The sequence below is a fragment of the Corvus brachyrhynchos genome, unplaced genomic scaffold, assembly GCF_000691975.1.
Source record: "Corvus brachyrhynchos isolate BGI_N302 unplaced genomic scaffold, ASM69197v1 scaffold19, whole genome shotgun sequence".
Taxonomy (NCBI): Eukaryota; Metazoa; Chordata; class Aves; order Passeriformes; family Corvidae; genus Corvus; species Corvus brachyrhynchos.
Window position 1 is genome coordinate 2,010,905 of NW_008246061.1, and position 19,909 is coordinate 2,030,813.

Genomic DNA, 19,909 nt, shown 5'->3' on the forward strand with positions numbered 1-19,909 from the left:
GTGCCGGGCGCTGCCGTCGCTGCTGTGCGCAGAGCGCGGAGACTTCGGTACCGACACCGACACACCGACCCCCCCTCGCCAGCCAAAAACCGCCCCGTGAGTGCATGTGACGTGCATGGAGCCCCGTGAGCCCCTCCCGCGGCGGATCCCGTCGGATTCTCCGATCTAGCGTTAGAGCTCATATTTAGGATAAACCAAATCATCCCCTAAGCAATACACGCGCCTGAGATGGTTCCTAGAGCCGGGAGCGTTTGCATGGACTTGGCTGCCAAGGGCTGGATTCCAACCCCCCACCCAAAGCCCTTCCCCGTCCCCTCGCCCCGGCCCCGTGCCGTGCCTCGGTTTCCCCACCTGCCCGGTGCGGGGACATTCCTGACCTCCTGCTTGATGCACTTTGAGCCGACCCCCCTTGGGAAGAGCCGGAGCGACCCCGAGGCCAGGGAGCCCCGCACGCCCCGGAACCCCCCAGCCTGTATGTAGCACCCACCTGGGCACGGACTGGTTTGGATTTGGGGCCGTTTCTCATCCTTTGGAGTTTTTTGGGGGTTTTGGGGTGGTGGGGTGGTTTTTTTGTTGTTTTTTTGGTTTGGTTTTTTTTTTTTTTTTTTTTGTTCTTCCTGGTTGGTTGTTTCCGATCTGAAATAAAACTGGGATTTCTGAAGTGAGGGCTCCTGGAGATGCTGGGGTGGAGGGTGATGGGGTAGGGCCCTGGGAGCACCCGTGGCTGCTGCTGAGGCCTCCTGGCACGGCAGGTGGGCACTGGTTTGGGGGGCTGTGATCCCCAGAATCCCGGGGGCTGGAGCATCCCTAAACTTTGGGGCAGTGGGATCTGGCTCCTCCCCAGCAACTCCCATGCCCCCACCCCACTCCAGCTGTGAATCCTGCTATAGGTCCTGCCCTATCCCATGGACCCAAGTGGTTTTATCCCCCTCTCCGTGTCTCATGCCCTGATATTTTATGTTGGGTTTGATGGATGTTTCACGCCCCTTTGCCTCGACAGGGAGGATGCTCAGCCCAACCCCCCTCCCAGAAGTGCTTCCACCTGGATTAACAGTAATTCCAGCAGGATCTGTCTGGGACGCTCAGAGAAGCTCCACGGGGTCACCATTCCTGGGCTGGGCTGAGGATCCTGCCCCAAGGCTGGTGGGAGGGAAGCACCCTGTTACTCCTGATTTACACCACCGCGGCCTGGCCCCAGTGTGACCCCCCCCATGCTAAAGGGACATCGGGAATCTCACGGCCTCACGTCCGTGTGTGCTGTGGGAGCCCATTCCCACCTAATGGATCGCCCTCCCCGAGCCCCCAGCGATGCATTTTTAATGGCAAAGAGATTAAAGGGATAAATAAAACCAGGGGAAGTGCTTTGGGCTGGCAGAGAATCGGGCAAAGCTGCTGCTGCTCCCCCATTATGGGGCACTTCCCACAGGGAACGGGGCTGGAGGAGCCCATCCCAGGACATCGGGGCTGGGACATCTCCACCTTCACCTCCCCACAGAAACCACTTTTCCTTGCACTGGCATGGGAATTCCCACCCTGCAGCACCACGGGGGGGACACCCCATTTTTGGGATGGCAGGAGGAATTGGCAGCATTTGATTGATTGGGGGCTGGGGGGTGCTTTTTTTTTTTTTTTTTTGATCTTCCCTAATTTATCAAGCAAATTGAAGCGAACGTCCAAATGAGAAATGGAAATGGGAAGTGCTCCACGGCAATGAAATCATTCCGGCTGCCTCGCAAAGTGCGGGAGGCTCCGCATCCGTAATGAAATTTCATCCATCTCCCCGCAGAAAGTTTGGATTTTTTATGGACTGGCATTTCCAAAGGAGCCACGTGGCCTTGGAGACATGTGTATACAGATATATATATTTTTTTTTTTTTCAGTGAAGAGAAGCAAAAAAAAAAAAAAAAAAAAAAAAAAAAAAAAAAAAAAAAAAACCCCACCAAAAAAAACCGAGGACAATTTAATTTGCCAGAAAATACAATAACGTAGAAGAAAAAAATAGATAAAAGGAATAATGCCATCCCCCAAGCTCAGCGTTTCAAAGCTGCTCAATTAATTTTAATGGGAATCGAGAGAACGGATTTCTTCGGGCAGGTTTGGAATGGCAGCTCCCGATCCCGGAGCAGGCGGGCAGCAGGAGAGGGGTCCCAGGCGCGTCCCTGCGCTGCCGCAGCGGGGACGGATCGCTGCGGCTGCTGCAACAGCGATGCTCCGGGATAATTCAATTAAGGGATCGCCAGGAAAGGGAAAAACAAAGGGAACGTGCCGGGAGGTGGGGGCTGCCGTGGGCGAGGCGGGGCGGGGAGGGAGCAGGACCCAGCGCGGGGTCTCTGGACACGGGGACAACGGAGCAAAGGTGGCAGCAAACCCAGCGGGGGCTGCAGGGCTGCAATTCCACAGCTCTGGGAAGTGTTTGGGATAGGAAGAAGTTGGTAATGGTTGTTTCTCTCTCTTGTGCCGCAAGAAGTGTGGGATGGGCTCAGCTTCATCCCTGTCTCGGTCCTCTTTCCATCCCTGTCCCTGTCGCAATCTGCCTCCACCCCCAACCCCATCTCCAGTCCCACTCCCATCCTTATTTCCATTCCTCTCTGTCCCTTTCCCCTCTTCTCATCCCCACTGCTGTCCCATCCTCATCTCTGTCCCCATCTCTGTCCCATCCTCATCCCTGACCACTCCCAATCCTTATTCCCATTTTATTTCCATCCTTGCCCCTCTCCCCTCCCCAATCCCCATCCTTGACCCTATCTCTACCCCTATTCCAATCCTTTTTTCCTTCCCTCTCTGTCCCGTCCTCACCCCAGTCCACATCCTGTCCCCATTCCCACTCCTATTCCCGTCCCCCCTCTCCCAGCAAGAGCTGCCAGAGGACACGGGCAGAGCCCAGCAGGGCTGCGCTTGGCAGGGGCCCAGCAGCCGCTCATTTCCCTAAAAGCTTCCCGATAAATTACTCCTGCTCTTGCTCCAGCAAAGGCACTTTGGCTCGTGCTTCACTATTGGGCAGCAGCTCCTCACCCCCACCCTGGGGACAGTGAGTCCATCCCTTGGGATCCAGGTACCAGCCATCCCTGTGGGAAGGAGCCTGAGCCCCATCCTGCTCTGGTGTCCTCCTCCCGCAGCCTTTTTCCACGGATGAGCCCACACTGGCTGTGTCCCACCCCGGTGATCCATGGCATTGTCACACCTCCTGCCACCCGCTGTAACACAGCCCCCACAAAGCCTGCAATTCCCAGCCTCCTCCATCCCCCGGGAGTTACACAGCTCCATGAATCCACGACAACCTGCGGGTGATGCTCGGCTCAGCCCGTCGGCCACACATCCCACAGGTTTTGTGGGAAAACCCCGATTTTAATGAATCCCCCTTGCCAGCCTCTCACCTCCTCCTGGACAGGGCTGGAGCTCAGCAGGGAATGATCCCGCTCTTTCCTTTCAGGCTGTATCGGGAATTTCTGCTTCCAGAGCAGCTCAACTCCTTGGGAGCAAGGAAGAGCCTGGAAAGGCTGCAGCTGTTGTGTTTTACACTGAAATTTTCATTTACAGTCGGGTTCCAGAGCTTGCCCAGAGAACTCTACCTAATTTAAGCTGGATCTGGGGAGCCCTGAAGTTTGGGAGTGTTGGGTAAAACAATTCCTCCTGGATCAGCTGGAAAACCCACCAGGACTGGAGCACACAGAGCAGGGACAGGCCTGGGGGCTGATGAAAGCACAGCTCCAATCAACACGAGGATTTTGATGTTGATTGGGAAAAATGTCCATGGAAGAGATGGGAGTGGGAATTCCTTGATCTGTCAGCGCCAGTGGCCTCAGAAGGTGTCTGGGAGCGTGTCCTGGCTGCCATCAGCAGAGCAGCCACTGTCCCTCCCCGGTCAGTGGAGCCCCTCAGCATTCCCCAGGGCTCTTCCCCTGTGCCAGGCTGGGGCACAGGGACGCACATCCAAGCTTGGAGAGAGCAGGCACAGCTCCCACTCCAGAGCATCCCACAGCCCCTGGGGGTTCCCCACTTCCCACCTTCTTGGGGGCAGGGTTTCCCTTGCTCCAGGGACTCCCAGCCATTCCCAAAGAGGAGCCACCTGTCCTGCATGTGGAAGTGAGGATGGGACCCGGGCTGATCCTACATCCTCCGAGCCCAAGCCCTGTGCTCCTGCTCTCCAGCAAGCCCAGGGCTCTCACCTGGAAGGATAAAACAATTCTTCAGGTGGACCTCGAGCTCCTCCAGGCTCCAGCCAAGACTGTTTCCAGGCTGCTGTCCCATCCAGTCCCTGCTCCTGTCAGAGCTGGGTCCCAGGATGGGGCTGACGGTCCCGTGACAATTTGCCATCACATCCCGAGGTGGGAGCGCTCCAGGCGGCATTTGGCTGCAGGTAGCTGGCTCCTGCCTGTGCTCTTCACAAATCTGGACCCACCACCTCCCTGCCCAGCCAAACCTGGAATGCTCTGGCAGCGGGATCCCTCCTGGACAAGCCCGCTGCCGGAGAGCTGCCTCCGGGGATGCTGCTGGCCAGAATCCCCCCTTGTCCCTGGAGCTGCAGCACCCACCTCCCTTCCTGAGACAGCCAAGGGCTCACCCCACCCCTTCCCAGCAAGGAGAGATGACTCAAACTCTCACTGTGGAGAAACCTTGGGATATTTTCCCTCCTTGCCCCTCGCCTCCAGCACAGCAGGAGCAGGGCTGAGGGAAGCTCCCCAGGCTCTCCATTGGGAGCTCCAGCACCCGGACCCAGGCAGGGTCACACCCTGAACTGATCAGGAACAAACACGGCACAAACACCCGAGGAAATTAAAGCCTGGATCCTTCTGCAGCCTGGATCACAAAGCCCAGCATGGAGCTGGACTGAGAGCAGGCAGCAGCGACCTGAGGGGATGGATCCTACCCTGGGAAATGGGGAATGTCTGCTCCAGGTGACAACAGACAGCCCCTGCGAGGGGCTGGAGCTCTGCTGAGCAGGGATCCCCGTTCCAGAGGCAGGGAGAGAGCCACGGGAGTGGCTCAGCCCACGGGAGGCTGCCAGGGGGAGCAGGAACACGACACACACAGGCTGCAGTGGGCGGGGGGAGGGTTTATTGATATCAAAGTGAGTATAAATAATCCTTCCCGGAGCAGAGGCAGCCAGCCAGCCCCAGCCAGGCTCTGGGGTGCCACTGCCTCAGCCCCACTGCAGGTTGGGGGGCACCGGCCACCCCCCGGGCGGGGGGGCCTGCAGGGACGGGGGCAGCTCCTGCACTGGTGGCCAGCCCGGAGGGTACTGGAAAGGCACTGGTTTCTCAGGAAGAGCACTGCGAGGGAAGATGGAAAGGGATGAGGTGAGAAGCAGCGTCTCAGTCTGACACCAAGGCCATGCTGGGCTTCCCTGTGCCCCCCCCAGTAGCCCCCAAAGAGAAGGGGCTGGCAGAGGAGGGTTTTGGTTATCACCAAATGGGTTCATTCACCCCCTCATCCCAAATCCAGCACCAGAACAGTTGTGTGACCATTCCCAGCCTATCCAAGCAGTGCTTCCTAACACAGCGTGTGCCGGTGAAAACTCAGGTGGGAACACTGAGGTGAGAGGCTCTGGGGTGGGGGAGCAGCACAGCCCCCCGAGAGGGGCTCAGCAGGGCTGGTCCCAGCCCCTCCATGCCCACTCCTCACACAGCTGAGCTGGGAGAAGAACAAACAAAATGAGCAGATGTTTCTTTCCGAGCAGCCCGGATCCCGAGCCAGCTGTGCACTTCCCGAAGGACAAGGACCCCTCGGAAACAGAGGAGCTGCCAAACCAGCGGGGTGTGCTCACCAGAGGACCCTTCAGCAGAGGGAAGAGGCTTCTCCCCCGCCCCACAGCCTGGGAATCACTCTGTCCCTGCCCCTCTCCCTCAGCTTTACTGGTCGAGGCCACTGCAAACACCACACTGGGATGAAGGAGTGCAGGAGCAAGAAGCATCTCTCTCTTGCCTCCAGCTTGACCGGGGCACGTTTAAATTCATGGCAAACGTACCTTTTCCATTAATTCCCAAGTGCAGGAAGCTCATTTGTTCTCTCACACAAGCCCTGACAGCAGCCTTGCAGCTTCTCAGGCCTCTACCTCCGATCCTGATGAATCTTTTTAATTGTTATGCCAGAAGAAACCTAATCAAACTCCTTTACATAACCCCGGGGAGAAGCAGCACCCTCCTCTCCCTGCGGGGCCATGGCCCAGAGCCAACTACAGGAGTAGTTTTCCAGGAGCATTTTCCAGGCAACTAACACAGAGCAAAGTCACTTGGTTTAAGGTTTATCCCCTCAGTGGGGATTCTCCAGAGCCCAGGGTGAGGCAGGACCATGAGGACACACACCAGCCCCTCCAGGCAGGGATATTTGGTGTCATTCCCTCAGCACTGTGGCTCAGGCACACGGTGGATACGGAGCAGAGGGAATGCTGCAAGGTGGAGCAGCAGAGCCATCACCTAATGAGCTGTTCCCTGAGCAGCGGGACTAATCAATAGGGAGGATGCTGCCTGGGTACTCAATTCCCTGGGGTCTCATGAGTTACAAGTGCCCTATCAAAGGTTTACCTACAGCTGGAGCGTTCCCTATGGCTGTCCCACATGGATTCTCCAGTGGCCAGCAAGGTCAAGAATATTTCCTTTCTGAAGGTGTTCATGGGATCCCTCTCCTCTACCCACTTCCACACTCATGGAACTTGTGGCATCTCAGAAGCTTTGAGGCCTTGGACCCTGTTCTGATGGAAATCCACACTGCACGTTTCCTTTGGAAATTGGTAAAAATCAATCCCATGAAATGAGGGGCTGGAGGGCACAAGGGGAGAACAGAGATGATCAGGAGAGGCGTTGGCAAGGCTGGAGAGAGGAAGGGAAGTTCCAACAGTTGGTGTTTAGTTCCTGTAGCAGATGGTTTCTGAGGCTGCAGGGACAGGGAGGCTGGAAAAAGAGCAACAACCCTGGAAATTTGTTTTGTGCATCAGGGACCAAGTTCTGAAGGTCTGAACATTCCTGTGGGTATGACCAAGTAGTTCTGAAGGTCTAGAAATTCCTCTGGGAATAGTGATGGCTGTCTTCTGTTAAGAGCTGATCTACCCCAAGTTCCAGGGATTTACAGGCAGGATAAACAAAATGGGGCAAGTGATGTGTAGGGGACAGGAATGTGGGCACCTCTGCAAGGCCAAGGGCAGCCAAGCCGAGGGACGGAACAATCCCAGAGCAACAAGCTCAGACAAGCACCAGAAGGAAGATCCTGCCCAGTCCAAACACAGAGAGGACGGGAACAAACAGAGAAAGAACAGAAGAGAGATTTGGCACCTGCCCAAATGTCATCCCATTAAGTCTGCGGCACAGTCAGGTGAGCGAAGAAACAGCCAGCACCCGAATCCGAACGGATACTGTGAGGAGGAGCCAGCTCCACCCTCCCTGGCAGGCAGGGGATGGGGGAGCTGTCAACAGATGAAAGCAGGCTCCTGCCGCTGAGCCCCGGGCGTTAATGAGGCAGCACAGCACCGGCTCTGTCCTCGCAGCTGTGTCTGCGCACTCCGCAGAGAGCAAGGGGCACCCCTCTGCTTGCGCCCCAAGTGTGTCCCCTGTGCACACATCCCTGACAGGGGCAGCCAGGGCTGGATCTACACACGTGCCCCTCACGAGTGCTGGCTGGGTGTTGGCACCTCTGACCCCCTGCACCCTCCGCTATCCCAGCCCTCCTGTGGGATCCCCCTCTGCTGGGATCCCCTGCATGATCCCCAGTCCCCAGTACCTGTTACTCTGAGCTGCACTCAGCCTCTGGGCTCTCTTGTCCAGCCAGTCCTCGATGGTGCCAGGAGGGATATCTGCTCCCTCCCTCTGCAGCTCCTTCAGCCTTTTCTCTCCTGCTTGAGAGAGAGATTGAGATCAGAGAGGGCTGGATCAGAGGGAGGGCCATGAGAGACAGAGCCACCAGGCCCTTGTCCTTTCACTCCATTAAACCTGCTGCTCATTACCCTGCACAGTTTACAGGGTGGAGAGAGTGTGCACCTCCTCCTCCTCCTCCTCCTCTGCCCTCCTGCCATCTGATGCTTGGAGCCATCCCTGGTGACAGCTCCAGCCAGGCAGAGCAGGGGACAGGAGCTAAGCCAGCACGGTGGCAGTTTGGGCACTGAGGGGAGTCTGACACCTCTCCCCCGGGACTGATCACCCTCATCCTCGCCTGCAACAGCCTTGGCTGGCCCTAAGCCGTTTCCAGAGCCGTGTCCCTCCAACTGGCAGCAGTGACTGTGCCACCCCTGCCCTGCTAGGTGGGAGTGACAGGGACAGTGTTGGGATCGATGCAGCCTTGGCAGCTCGGGAGAGTCTCGGGAGGTTCCAGGTGCGTGTTCCAGCCGGCAGACGGATCCTGGAGCTGCTGTCAGGGCTGGTTAAGGAGCTCGCTGCCTGATGTGTCCCCAATCCCTGCACAGCCCAGGCAGAGCTGTCACCAGCCCAGGGGCAGAACCAGGGCAGAGAGAACCAGGAGACACGTTCCTGCATTTAGAACCATGGAATGGTTTGGTTGGAAGGGACCTTAGAGCCCATCCAGTGCCACCCCTGCCATGGGCAGGGACACCTCCCACTGTCCCAGGCTGCTCCAAGCCCCAATGTTCAACCTGGCCTTGGGCACTGCCAGGGATCCAGGGGCAGCCCCAGCTTCTCTGGGCACCCTGTGCCAGGGCCTCCCCACCCTCAGAGGGAAGAATTTTTTCCATACATCACGGAATTACAGAATCAATTAGGTTCTGGAGAGATCATTGAGTCCAACCTATATCTAACCTCTTTCAGTTTGAACCCGTTACTCCTATTTCTCATGCAAGTTAGGAATGAGGAAGGAAACCAGCAGGAAACTTCTGCTGTTTACTGAATCAAGATTTCAACCCCTCCAGTCACTCTGGAAGGGCTGTGTGGGGCAGGTGCCCACAGGCACCCCCCGGGGAGAAGGCACAGAGCCAGCATGGCTGCCCAGTTAGCAAAGCTCCCCAGTTGCCCCCAGCTGCAGGGAGGGAGCTGGTGGTGAACAGGTCTAGCAGGAGTCCTGACACAGCCACACTCCTGCCAGCACATCAGGGATGAGGACAAGCCCCCAGTGATCCCATCTCCAGCCTACTGGAAACTTCCCACCTAACAGAACAGGGAACTCAGAAAACCAAACACCAGTGATGATAAAAAGGAAGCAGAGGCAGCTGCGTGTCATTCCCTCTGCCCCACTCATCCATCCCTCCGGGGGATCCCTGATCCCATTCAGGGATCAAGGTGCCTGCAGCCATGCCCTGCAGGAGCCTGCTTCACACCCACCCATATGTCACACGTTTAAGGAAAATATTATACCTTTGCAGACAGGGTGTGAAATTAATAGTGCTTGGGCAGAGTGAAGGATCACTTCATCCTACTGGTGGCAACCAATTATTCATCTGCCTGTTGAATACTAATTGGGATGGCAGGGATGTGCTACACAATGAGCAGCCAGATGGATAATTTGTCACCCAGCCTTTTCAGCCGCTGCTGCTGCTGCTGGGTGGGGTGATGATGTGCCCAGTGCCACCACAGCCAGCCCACTGTGGTCCTGATGTCTGGGTGCTGCTCTGAATCCGTCGATAAGGTCAGAGAAAGGAATGTTCCAGTCTCCCACAGTTGTTCCAAGGATCTAAGCCCCAGCAGAGCTACCTGGGGTGAACCCGACCAACAGGCCAGGTGGGGGAATGGGGAAGCAAGAAGCTCAGCCTGGAGAGCTGGGCACTGCTCACACTCAGGGTTAGACTCACCTGGCAACCTTGAGCATCTTAGTTCCCTTTGTTCCACGTTTTTCCACCTCCTGAGCACATCCCACCTCGGCAAGGGTACAAGCAGTGGCTGTGAGAGGCTTCAATGAGGCAGGGAAGAAAATCACAGAGAAAAACCTCTCCCACCTCTCTGTACCACTGCAATTTCCTCTTCTTCCAACTCCCAGGCCCAACAGAGAACAGAGCATAAACAGCTGAAGCTTCTCTGTTCAGAGCAGGGAGCCCCAAGGTACCACACCAGGGATGGGGCAGCCACAACTCAAGGTCCCATCCAGAAAAGTTCACTGGATGCCATGGGACCACTCCAGGCTCACCCTGCCCCAAATGAGGCCTCAGGTATCCACATCAGAAAGACATCCAGCTGTCTCCCTGCTCTCACAGCTCCAGGAGCTGCTGCTCCGGTGCATTCCAACCCTCAGGCTCAGAAATACGGTAGCAGGGACAGGCAACTCTCCAGCTCTGCCCACCTTGCTGATGTCCATGTCCCTCTGGAGCACACACATCCCATCCAGGGATCACCGAATGCACCCTGAGATTGGAAATACTCCCTGAATGCCAACAGATATTCCAAGAAGCAGCTCTGAAAGGCCTTTACCAGCCCCTGCTCCCCACAGGTGGCCGTGCAGCCGGACAGGTGTGAAGGTACTTCCTCCTCCTCCTCCTCACTGTGGTGTTTGCTTCAAAGTCTAATTACAGCCCATTAAAAGAGCATCTGTAGTCATGAAATGCCTCTGATGATGCCAGAGTGGGGTCCACATTTATCTTCTCTCCCCAGGCAACTTTTCCCATGGGTTTTCTTCTTGAAAAAGGCATTGCTGTATGAGAGATGGAACCCCCAGTACGGGCAGGTCACCCAGCAAGGAGATGCACAGGAGATCCTTCAGCTCCATCCAGCAAAGAGACGCACGCACAGGGAATCACTCAGCTGCCTCCCTGGTGGATGATGTGGAACCCCAACTCCTCCGGAGCACAAGAACAGCACCAGGGCGTGGCTGAGTTGAGGCTGAGGAGCCCCTGCAAGAGGAGCAGCTGAACAAGCAACCGCCCTGCAGCCGAGTGCCAGCGTTCCTCCCGCTCCCCGCCCAGTTAAACCAGTTGACTCCAGCCACCCCAGCGGGGTCCCTCAGATCCTTTCAACCTCATGGCCATCCTGCAAACACTCACCCAGCTGTGCCCTCCCCTCACAGCCCTGGCTGGCTGGAGGCACCAGAGCCCAGCCAGGTCGATCCCACCCGCACCGGGGACACGGATTAGAGGGGAGCCAATAACTCCGAGCAAGGAGATGGCAATTTGACAGTGACTTTTCCTGACATGACTGTACTTAAAATGACAGCCTGGAAGTGTCTGGCTGATGAATGATGCAGCAGATGCAGAAGGCTAATGCTTTGATGGGGGAACAGCTGGGAATATGAGCTTGCTCCCTGCTGAAGGTGTAAACTGTTGCTTCTTGATGAGGATATTCTACAGGGTGCAGAGATGCTGACGCCTAAGTAGGCCAGGCTCCAAGCTGTTCTAGAACAGGGAATCATCCAGAATTTTTCCTACTTAACCCACAAAACTCACACAAACGACAGGGTGGACTCCCAGCATTAAAAAGGCCAAATGTTAAGGATAATGTCACGTTTCCTTTGGCTGTGATAAAAATGCTTCGGTATCAAGGTGAGTTCACTGACACGGAGCTACCAACACCAAACACTCACAGGGACTCAGGGACAGGTTCAATATTTACATGATAAAAAAGTGCCATCACGGTTCAGCTGGGTTAAAAAAAAGTCAGACAAGGCTTTGCCTGCACCACAGCAGAGGAAAGGGGGTTAAGCAGCACAGTGGGCCCACCCCCCCCCCAGCCTGGCCCCCCCCAGCATGGTCAGCCCAGGCTTGGGAAGGCTCTGGAGCTTCCAGCCTCTCAGCTCATCTCAAATCTCTGACCACCCCTGGCTCCAAACCTGTCAAAATCTCACACTGGGTCAGTGAGAGACAGCCTGATCCAGATTGCTCCAATCCCGCTGGCTGCGGCTTGGGATGGCTCTCACGGCACAGAAACCCTGAGACTGAGTGGGAATGCACGTGGGACATTACTGATGGAGGATCCATCAGTGTGAATTGCACACCCTGCCACACGTGAGCTTGTCCTCAACTCTGCCCTCAGCCCCAGCACCTGAGACACACGGGTGCTTTGGCAGCTGAAGGGGTGCTGAAATGTCCCTGTGACTCACCAGACAGCATCTGATCCTTCCATCCAGTCTGTTACCTCTCCTCCACCAAATCCCTCTGATCAGAGTCTGTGTGATGCCCAAAGCCACACCAGGAGAGAGGTGAGCAGGACTGAATTCTCCCAGCAAGCACCCCCTGTCCCCCAGCCATCGCTCCTTCAGGGTTAATCAGTAAATGAAATGTTTGACTCCAGAACACAAATGCAAGGTTTCCCAGTAATCTCCCTGGAATTGGCTCTCAGCAGCCAATCCTGCACTTACACCGACCCGTTTGACACAAGTCAATACTCAGTAACAAGTGTAATTGGCAAGGAAAGCTGCCCGAGCGCAGAGGAGCTGCCAGCCTTCCCTGCTCCGCTCCAGAGAGCTCCCACTTCCCCTGCAGGAACAGCCAGCGCCTGCAAATGCTACAGGTTCCTGTGTCTGTCACTCTGTGCCACCCTCGGGAGCCCAGCAGAGGGGGGTCAGGGAGAGGCTCTGGCTGCAAGGTGACTCTGGGAAGGGCTGGAGCGCTCCGTGCCCGCCCTGGTTTTATCGACTGCCAGTGGCGCTCAGAGATTGATTCAGAGTCACCTCGGGGGCTCACACACTGACTCAGCATGGCCTGGAATAGCTCTGTGCTGCCTGCCTGCCTCCCCCTGGCTCCCCTGAGCTCTTCCTCCCCAAATGGGATCCCTCTGAGGGCCAGGAGAAGCTCTACCCCACGCACTCTCCCCCATCTCACATCCCACACTTCCAACACTTCAGCCTGGCTTTGCCAGACTCTTGGCAAAACAACAGCTGGCTCCAGCGAGGATGTGGGCATGAGAGCTGCTCCAAGCTGGGCTGCACTGGGACACCAGCTCGGGGAAGGGATCCTTCTCTACTCCACACTGTGAGGCCACATCTGGGTGCTGTGCCCAGTGCTGGGCTCCCCAGTACAGACACAATGGGCATAAACCAAAGTAAAGGAATTTCCGTTAGGAATTTCTATTTAAATATTTAAAAATATATACATTTTTATTATGAACCTAGTCAAACAGTGGATCAGGTCAGCCACAGAGTTTCCAGCCTTGAGATATTCAAAATACAACTGAGCATCCTGCTTGAGTTCACCCTGCTTTCAGCATGGTTGGGATCAGATGATCTCCAGTGGAGATTTCAACCGCTCCACAAGTTCTCACCAACACCTCACTCAAACTCCCTGGAAGTGTCCAAGGCCAGGTTGGATGGGGCTTGGACCAACCTGGTCTAGTGGAAGGTGTCCCTGCCCATGGCAGGGGTGGAATGAGCTGAGCTTTAAGATTCCTTCCCACCCAGCCCAGTCTGTGATTCTGTGATTTTCCTTAACCACTAAAGTAACAACTCCTATGGAGAAAACACAGCTACCACCTCTTTTCCCTAAAAGAAAAGTAGTTCCAAGAATGGAAGTCCCAGAATGAGAAAAAGTTCAAAAGTGCTCTGCAGACTCCCAGCAGGGAGCAGCTGCCATCCACCCTCTGCCCACTCTTCACTTCCATCCAAAGCCACCCAAGCAGAGGCTGTTTCTGGATCCAGGACCCCTTTCACAGCCCGACAGCAGGACAGCTCTTCCCACCAGCTCTTCCCACGGGTGGAAGCAGCAGCTCCCTGGTAATAGCAGCAAGGTGGGGGGAAATCGAATCCATAAATTTAAGGGGATGTGATGTACCAGTGCCCTCTGCTGCTGACAGTTTTTATTCCCTGACTGAACAAAACCCCGAGGGCTCACGAAGCCCACTCCAAACTCTTGCTGCCAAGTGGTAACAGCACTGCTCAGCTCCAGGTTTGTGTCTGTGCCAGCAGCTCGAGAGCAGGCAGCATATGACAAACTGCAGCACTTCCAGGCTCACACAGCACTGGGGAGCAGGAGGGAGGGATCCACGCTTGGCTAGCTCTGTGCAGGCAGCAGGGGATCACAGCCTGCACGACCCACCCCCCCCCCGCAGGACCCCCCTGCAGCAACTCTCCCTTCAAGGAGATCCCTGGACATTGCCTTGTTGGAGGACTCACCTTGAACCTGGGCACTCAGCTTCTCCAGGTCCTGCTCTGTCATGTGGGAAAATCTGCAGTTGGACCCAAAATCACACTGTCCTGGAATGAAATGGTGAGATTTGAAAATTCTATTTCAATTTCAAAATCCTCTAGATTAGATATTAGGAAATATTTCTTCACAGAAAGGGTTGTAAAGCATTGGAATGGGCTGCCCAGGGAAGTGGTGCAGTCACCATCCCTGCAAATGTTCAAAAAAATGTGTGAATGTGGCACCTGGGGACATTGTTTAAAAGTAAACATGGTGGTGCTGTATTGACATTTGGACTTGGTGATCTTAAAGGCCTTTTCCAACTTTAATGATTCTGGGAAAAGCCACAGAGTTCCATGAGAACCACCCACACGAGGTCCCTGTGCAGGCAAACCCAGGCTCCATCACACCTGAATGCCAGACACAGGCCCAAACCCCTCCCTCCAGCCTTGGGCTGGCTCTGGAAGGAGCTGCTGGAGCCAGGTCCTTATCTCCACCTCAGAACTGCTCACCTGTTTGCAGAAACTTCCGACAAGGTTTCTTGGTCTGCTCCTCCTGCAGGATAGCAGCAGCATCTGGGGAGACAAGGGATGAACCCAGGTAAAGATCCTGGGCACAGCAATATCCCATCGTGTCTGGGACCAGAAGGAAGCAGATGGACACCCAGGCAATGGTTTCACAGCCAGTTTAGCCCATTCCCACCACACTCCTCAGGCTGGTACTAACACACCTGGAGCTGTGTGGTGAGACAGGTCAGAGCCACACACAAGGATTTCACCTCTGAGACTGCTTGAGGCAGCAGCATCAAGTGCTCAATTCGCAGGCACACAGAGTGTATAAACCATCAGTGCTGATTTATCTTCTATTCCCACTCCCTCCCCTCATCCATCACCTCCCCAGTCCCAGAAAGGGAGCGGCAGACAGCTGGGAGCACCCACCTCGGAATAAGTCGTACCAGAGTCTCTTAGCCCGGAGATGCTGCACTCCATTGAGGTGTTTCTTCCTGTTGTGCAGGTTGTCCTGGAAGGATCTGTCACAGTAGTCACAGAAGTACCTTTTCCCCATCTCTCTCCTGGCAAAACAGCATCAGCATGTCCTGGAATCTACCAGGCAGCTCCTCGGCGCCCAGCCATGGGAATGGAGGATCCAGGATTTACAGTGCCTGCTTCCAAAGGAGGAGAACTCAAATCACTTGGGGTTGGCAGACAGAGAAAGAGGTGAGACCCAACAGTTTATATCCTTGTCCATCACAGACTGCTGGGGCAGGATCTGCTGCCTGTACATGGGAGAAAAGGCTTGCATCTGCATTTATCTCTGTCACCCAAAGCAACAACAGCTCTGCTGGAAGGATTCTCCTTCCCTGAGTTCAGACCACATGAAACAGAGAGCCAAAGGCTCCAGGCAAGGTGCAGCACAAACCATCCAAGGTGCAAACAGGAGGAGCTGGAGGTGTGGGGACCTTTGACCACAACCTCCACGAGCTGACACAAAAGAGGAAGGAAACTCCCTGGTGTCCATCCTTAAGGCTCCAGGCAAGGTGCAGCACAAACCATCCAAGGTGCAAACAGGAGGAGCTGGAGGTGCTGGGGACCTTTGACCACAACCTCCACGAGCTGACACAAAAGAGGAAGGAAACTCCCTGGTGTCCATCTCTGCAAAGCGAGGAAGAAACTCAGCAAAGCAATTTATTTTATCCTCAAACATAAAACCAAAGCTCACCTCACCTGTCCTGCAGGTGGGAAGCTGCACTACAAGCACTACAGGACATATTTCCTACAACCCACTGAGCCACCTGTTTTTTCCTGTACATCACGGATTGCTCTCCTCATCCTCCCCAGCCTCTGGCACCAAGGTTGAGCACAGCACTAAGATCACAACAGAATTTGGGAGCTCCCACCTGGGCTGGCCGTGGAGCCACTGGCAGTGCAGGTGAGATGAGCCTTATCCTTCAGGCACCTGCCCCCATTGGATGTCCCTGCTGGAGGTACAACAGACACCCAGAAGGAGCTGCAAGCTCTCTCCCGAGGGATATAAAAGCACCTGATGAGTGGCAAAGATGGATGGACTGGGAGATAAACTCCAAAAGCAATTCTCCAGGTTCTGACACTTTGACAGCCGAATGCATTTTAAAAATGGCATGGAGACTGGCATGAGAAATAAAGATTTTATAAATAAAACGGGTCTGGAATCAATCACAGCCTCCTGGCCAATTCCTCTGGCTCAGTAGGAAGAGCAGAGCACCAGGCAATCCCTCAGAGCCCGGCGTGCCCAGCTCAGGCAGGGCTGCCAAGCCTCCTGCCAGACATCCATCCCAGCACGAGCACCAGCACCACGCTGCCTTCCCTCCCCTGCTCACCAGAACTGCTGCTTCGAAATCAAACCCCACACCACGAGTTAAAGCAAAGCTGCATTCGATGGAAAGACCTTCTGAGATTTTTAAAATTGGATTGAAAACCTCCACACCGAAGGTAAAATGTTCAGATGGTCCAAGTGAACTGGAAATTTCGTGTTGAGGTTCTTTCCTTGGGGGGTGAGGATTGGCCATGCCCCAGCTGCGTGTGCTGGGACCCCAAACCCTCCACGCCCTGGGCTGATCCCAACTCAGCTCTGCAGGGCTTGAGGTCTGAAATCATCCTCCTCCAGCCCAAGAATCCAAACCCAAGCGTTGCTTAATGAGCACGGAGCCACAAATTCCCTCAGTCTTTACATCCCTGAGTTTTGGAGCCAGATTTGCAGCGCTGTGGTGGGGCTGCTGCAATTCAGAGGGAACATGTCCGGCCCACTGGCAGGGGCTGCTTTTAAATACTGAAAAATCCCTGTTCCACATGTTATTCCATAGTCTCCCAAAGTTCCTGGTGACACAAAAAGCTCCCTGTCTCAGCTGCTGGCTCCTGCACTCCATCTCTGCAGAAGAGAATGCTGCAAACAGGGAAAACAAATGAGATTCTGCAGTGGTCCCACACAAGTTTCCTGAGATCTCCCAGGGAATTCTGCCTGCGGAAGCCCAGCAGCAGCCAGCCTTTGAAATCGTATTTCAAACTTTCTCTTTCATCACCCCGACAGCAATAATTGCAGAAGCTCCTTCCCCCTCCTCCCCCAACACGCAGGGCAGAAAGCTCCTGCAGATTCCAGACAGCCAGATCCCACATCCCACGGCTGCCTGCTCCCAAATTCTCCAAGCAATTGCCATTGCAGGGGACGGACGGAATGTAAAAAGCAATTAGAGGAGTATCAGATTCTCCCTGAGACTTCCCCCTTCAGTGATTATACCCAACACTTATTCCCAAGGATTCCACTGCACGGATACCTTGCTGGGTTCTGCCAACTCTCTGCAGCACCAGCACTTCCCAGCGCTCTGCGAGTCCGGAGGAATAAAAAGCTGCTTCTGAGCAGCACCAACCTATTTCCATCTCCCCAAACGGCTCCAGCAATAAACAAAGAGCATTATTCAGCTGAAAACGGAGATGGTTCCTAATTAAATCCATCTTAGTCATTATGAAATAAAGTAAATGTAGCTGTTCTATAAAGAACTGCCTCAGCTTGGCCGTTTCCTCTCAGCATCTCCAGCCCCTGATTTGCAACTGAATCAGGGCGCTCAGACCTGGACCCACCGCAGCCATAAACGCTTCCAGCCAGGCTTTGTGCCAGCTTAAAAGTCTTCCTGAATAAATGCAAATACAAAAAAAACCCACCCAGGGCTCTGTGTTGTATGAAAGTGTAACAGAAATGCTGTGCTGTGCCTCCTGGAGCCCTGCTGGGTGAGCAATGCCCTGTTGTGAGGCACCTCCAAGGTGTGTCCCTCAGCCTTGGGACAGCTCCAGCCGAGATCTCATGTGCACCATCCTACATTTTCCCTTCTCCAGCTGCTGCCAGAACACTCCACGCTGCTCTGAATCAGCTGCAGATTTTATCTGGGACTCTCCGGGGTGTTTCACCGGGCAGAGGGAGGAAGGTGACCCCGGAAGGGGCACAGACTCCTTTGTCCGAGGGGAGCTGCTGCTCTCCACACCAAACCCCGAAGGTGCTGCTGGGCCGTGACCTCAATTTCCTGCTTTCTCACAGCCCGGGCTCGGGGCCATTCCAGCCACTTTGGATATCCAGACAGATGTGAATTAATTAAATCCAAGTGTCAGGCTTATGATACTCAGCTGCCAATTTAAACGGGCTCAGATCTGTGGGGAGACTTGGAACGGCAGCAGAGTGTGCCAGCACCTTCCTGATGACAGAGGAACAGATCCTGCTTTCCATCACACCCAGAGGAAATCATGGAATCATGGAGTGGTTTGGGTTGGAAGGGACATTAAAGCCCATCCAGTGCCACCCCTGCCATGGGCAGGGACACCTCCCACTGTCCCAGGCTGCTCCAAGCCCCAATGTCCAGCCTGGCCTTGGGCACTGCCAGGGATCCAGGGGCAGCCCCAGCTGCTCTGGGCACCCTGTGCCAGGGCCTGCCCACCCTCCCAGGGAACAATTCCTGCCCAAAATCCCATCCAGTCCTGCCCTCTGGCACTGGGAAGCCATTCCCTGTGTCCTGTCATAGACTCATGGAATGGTGTGGGTTGGAAGGGGCCTTAAAGATCTCATTCCAACCCCTGCCACAGGCAAGGGACACCTTCCACTGGAAATCCAGAGCTAAGTTTGGGATTAACACCAACCTGACCATACACAAACCATCCTGGTGGCAGCAATTAATGGGCGATTGGGGGAATTTGTCTTAGATAATCCAGAGCAGTTACATTTGAAAAATAACAATTGAGTTTTTCTGAGCTCTGCTCTGTGGTGACCAGTGACAGAACCCAAGGGAACGGCTGGAGCTGTGTCAGTGCAGGCTCAGGCTGGAGAGCAGGGAAAGGTTCTTCCCCCAGAGGCTGCTGGGCACTGCCCAGGCTCCCCAGGGAATGGGCACGGCCCCGAGGCTGCCAGAGCTCCAGGAGCGTTTGGACAGCGCTGCCAGGGATGCCCAGGGTGGGGTTGTTGGGGTGTCTGGGCAGGGCCAGGAGCTGGGCTGATAATCCTGGTGGGTCCTTTCCCACTCGGGATATTTTGGGGTTCCAAAGGGATAACACTACCCACAGAAATGTGCCAGGCACCCTCCAGAAAGAGCAGACATCTTGCCCTAACCCAGAAAAATTCCATGGATCCCCACAGTCACCATATGAGGGAGCAAACATAAATAAATCAGGAGAAATGACTCTGCAGCCAGACCTTGTGCTACTTCTGAGTGGGTGAGACAAACAAAACAACAGAGCAGCGTCACTTGAGGGTCTGCTCTGGAATTTCATGTAGATACTCGTTTAACAACAGCCCTGTGGGCAAACAGCTTCAGTGTTAGGATTCCCCTGGCCCACCCCGATCTGTTCTGCCTTCCGAAATCCAAATTTACCTCTCTCCCACCCGTGCTGGAGTCACCCCGGGGCTGCTCTGCCCTCACTGATGTTAAAAAGAGAGAAACACAAAGAGAGGGCAGCAAATGGGAACGTTCCCACTTTTGCTTTGCCACATGGGGCCAGGTCCCACTCTTCCCGAGGCCTCTGGAGCAGCTGTCAGACGGTCCTTTGGCTCTGGCACAGGGTGCCCAGAGCGGCTGGGGCTGCCCCTGCATCCCTGGCAGTGTCCAAGGCCAGGCTGGACATTGGGGCTTGGAGCAGCCTGGGACAGTGGGAGGTGTCCCTGCCATGGCAGGGGTGGAACTGGGAGGAGCTTCAAGGTCCCTCCCCACCCAAACCATTCCATGATTTATGAGCCCCACACCCCTCTCCTACTCCCCCCACACTGACACCAACCACCCCTTGCAACCCCAAGCTGCAGAAAACACCCCAAATCCCCTCCCACGCCCCCGCCGGGAGTGAGCTGAGAGCAGTGACCGCAACCCCTTTCCAGTCCCTGTCACCCTTGCCCGGACACCCCGGCAGGGCAGGGCAGGGCAGGGCTGGC

General features: G+C 55.2%; 2 protein-coding genes across 2 annotated transcripts in view; one reads left to right on the forward strand and one right to left on the reverse strand.

Moving 5' to 3' along the window:
- CABP7 (calcium binding protein 7) overlaps positions 1 to 100 on the forward strand; it is a 3,489-nt gene extending 3,389 nt beyond the window's left edge. The window contains exon 5 of the mRNA XM_008642974.1: positions 33 to 100. Within this exon, the coding sequence (XP_008641196.1) occupies positions 33 to 100 (68 nt within the window). The remainder of the gene's footprint in view (positions 1 to 32) is intronic.
- A 4,933-nt stretch (positions 101 to 5,033) lies between these two features.
- ZMAT5 (zinc finger matrin-type 5) lies at positions 5,034 to 15,155 on the reverse strand. Its single transcript, XM_008642928.2, has 5 exons — positions 14,914 to 15,155; positions 14,488 to 14,550; positions 13,966 to 14,046; positions 7,711 to 7,822; positions 5,034 to 5,270 (listed from the first exon to the last, which is right to left on the reverse strand). The coding sequence occupies exons 1-5, from the start codon at positions 15,038 to 15,040 to the stop codon at positions 5,141 to 5,143; spliced, it is 513 nt and encodes a 170-aa protein (XP_008641150.1). The 5' UTR covers positions 15,041 to 15,155; the 3' UTR covers positions 5,034 to 5,140.
- Between the last annotated feature and the right edge of the window lie 4,754 nt (positions 15,156 to 19,909).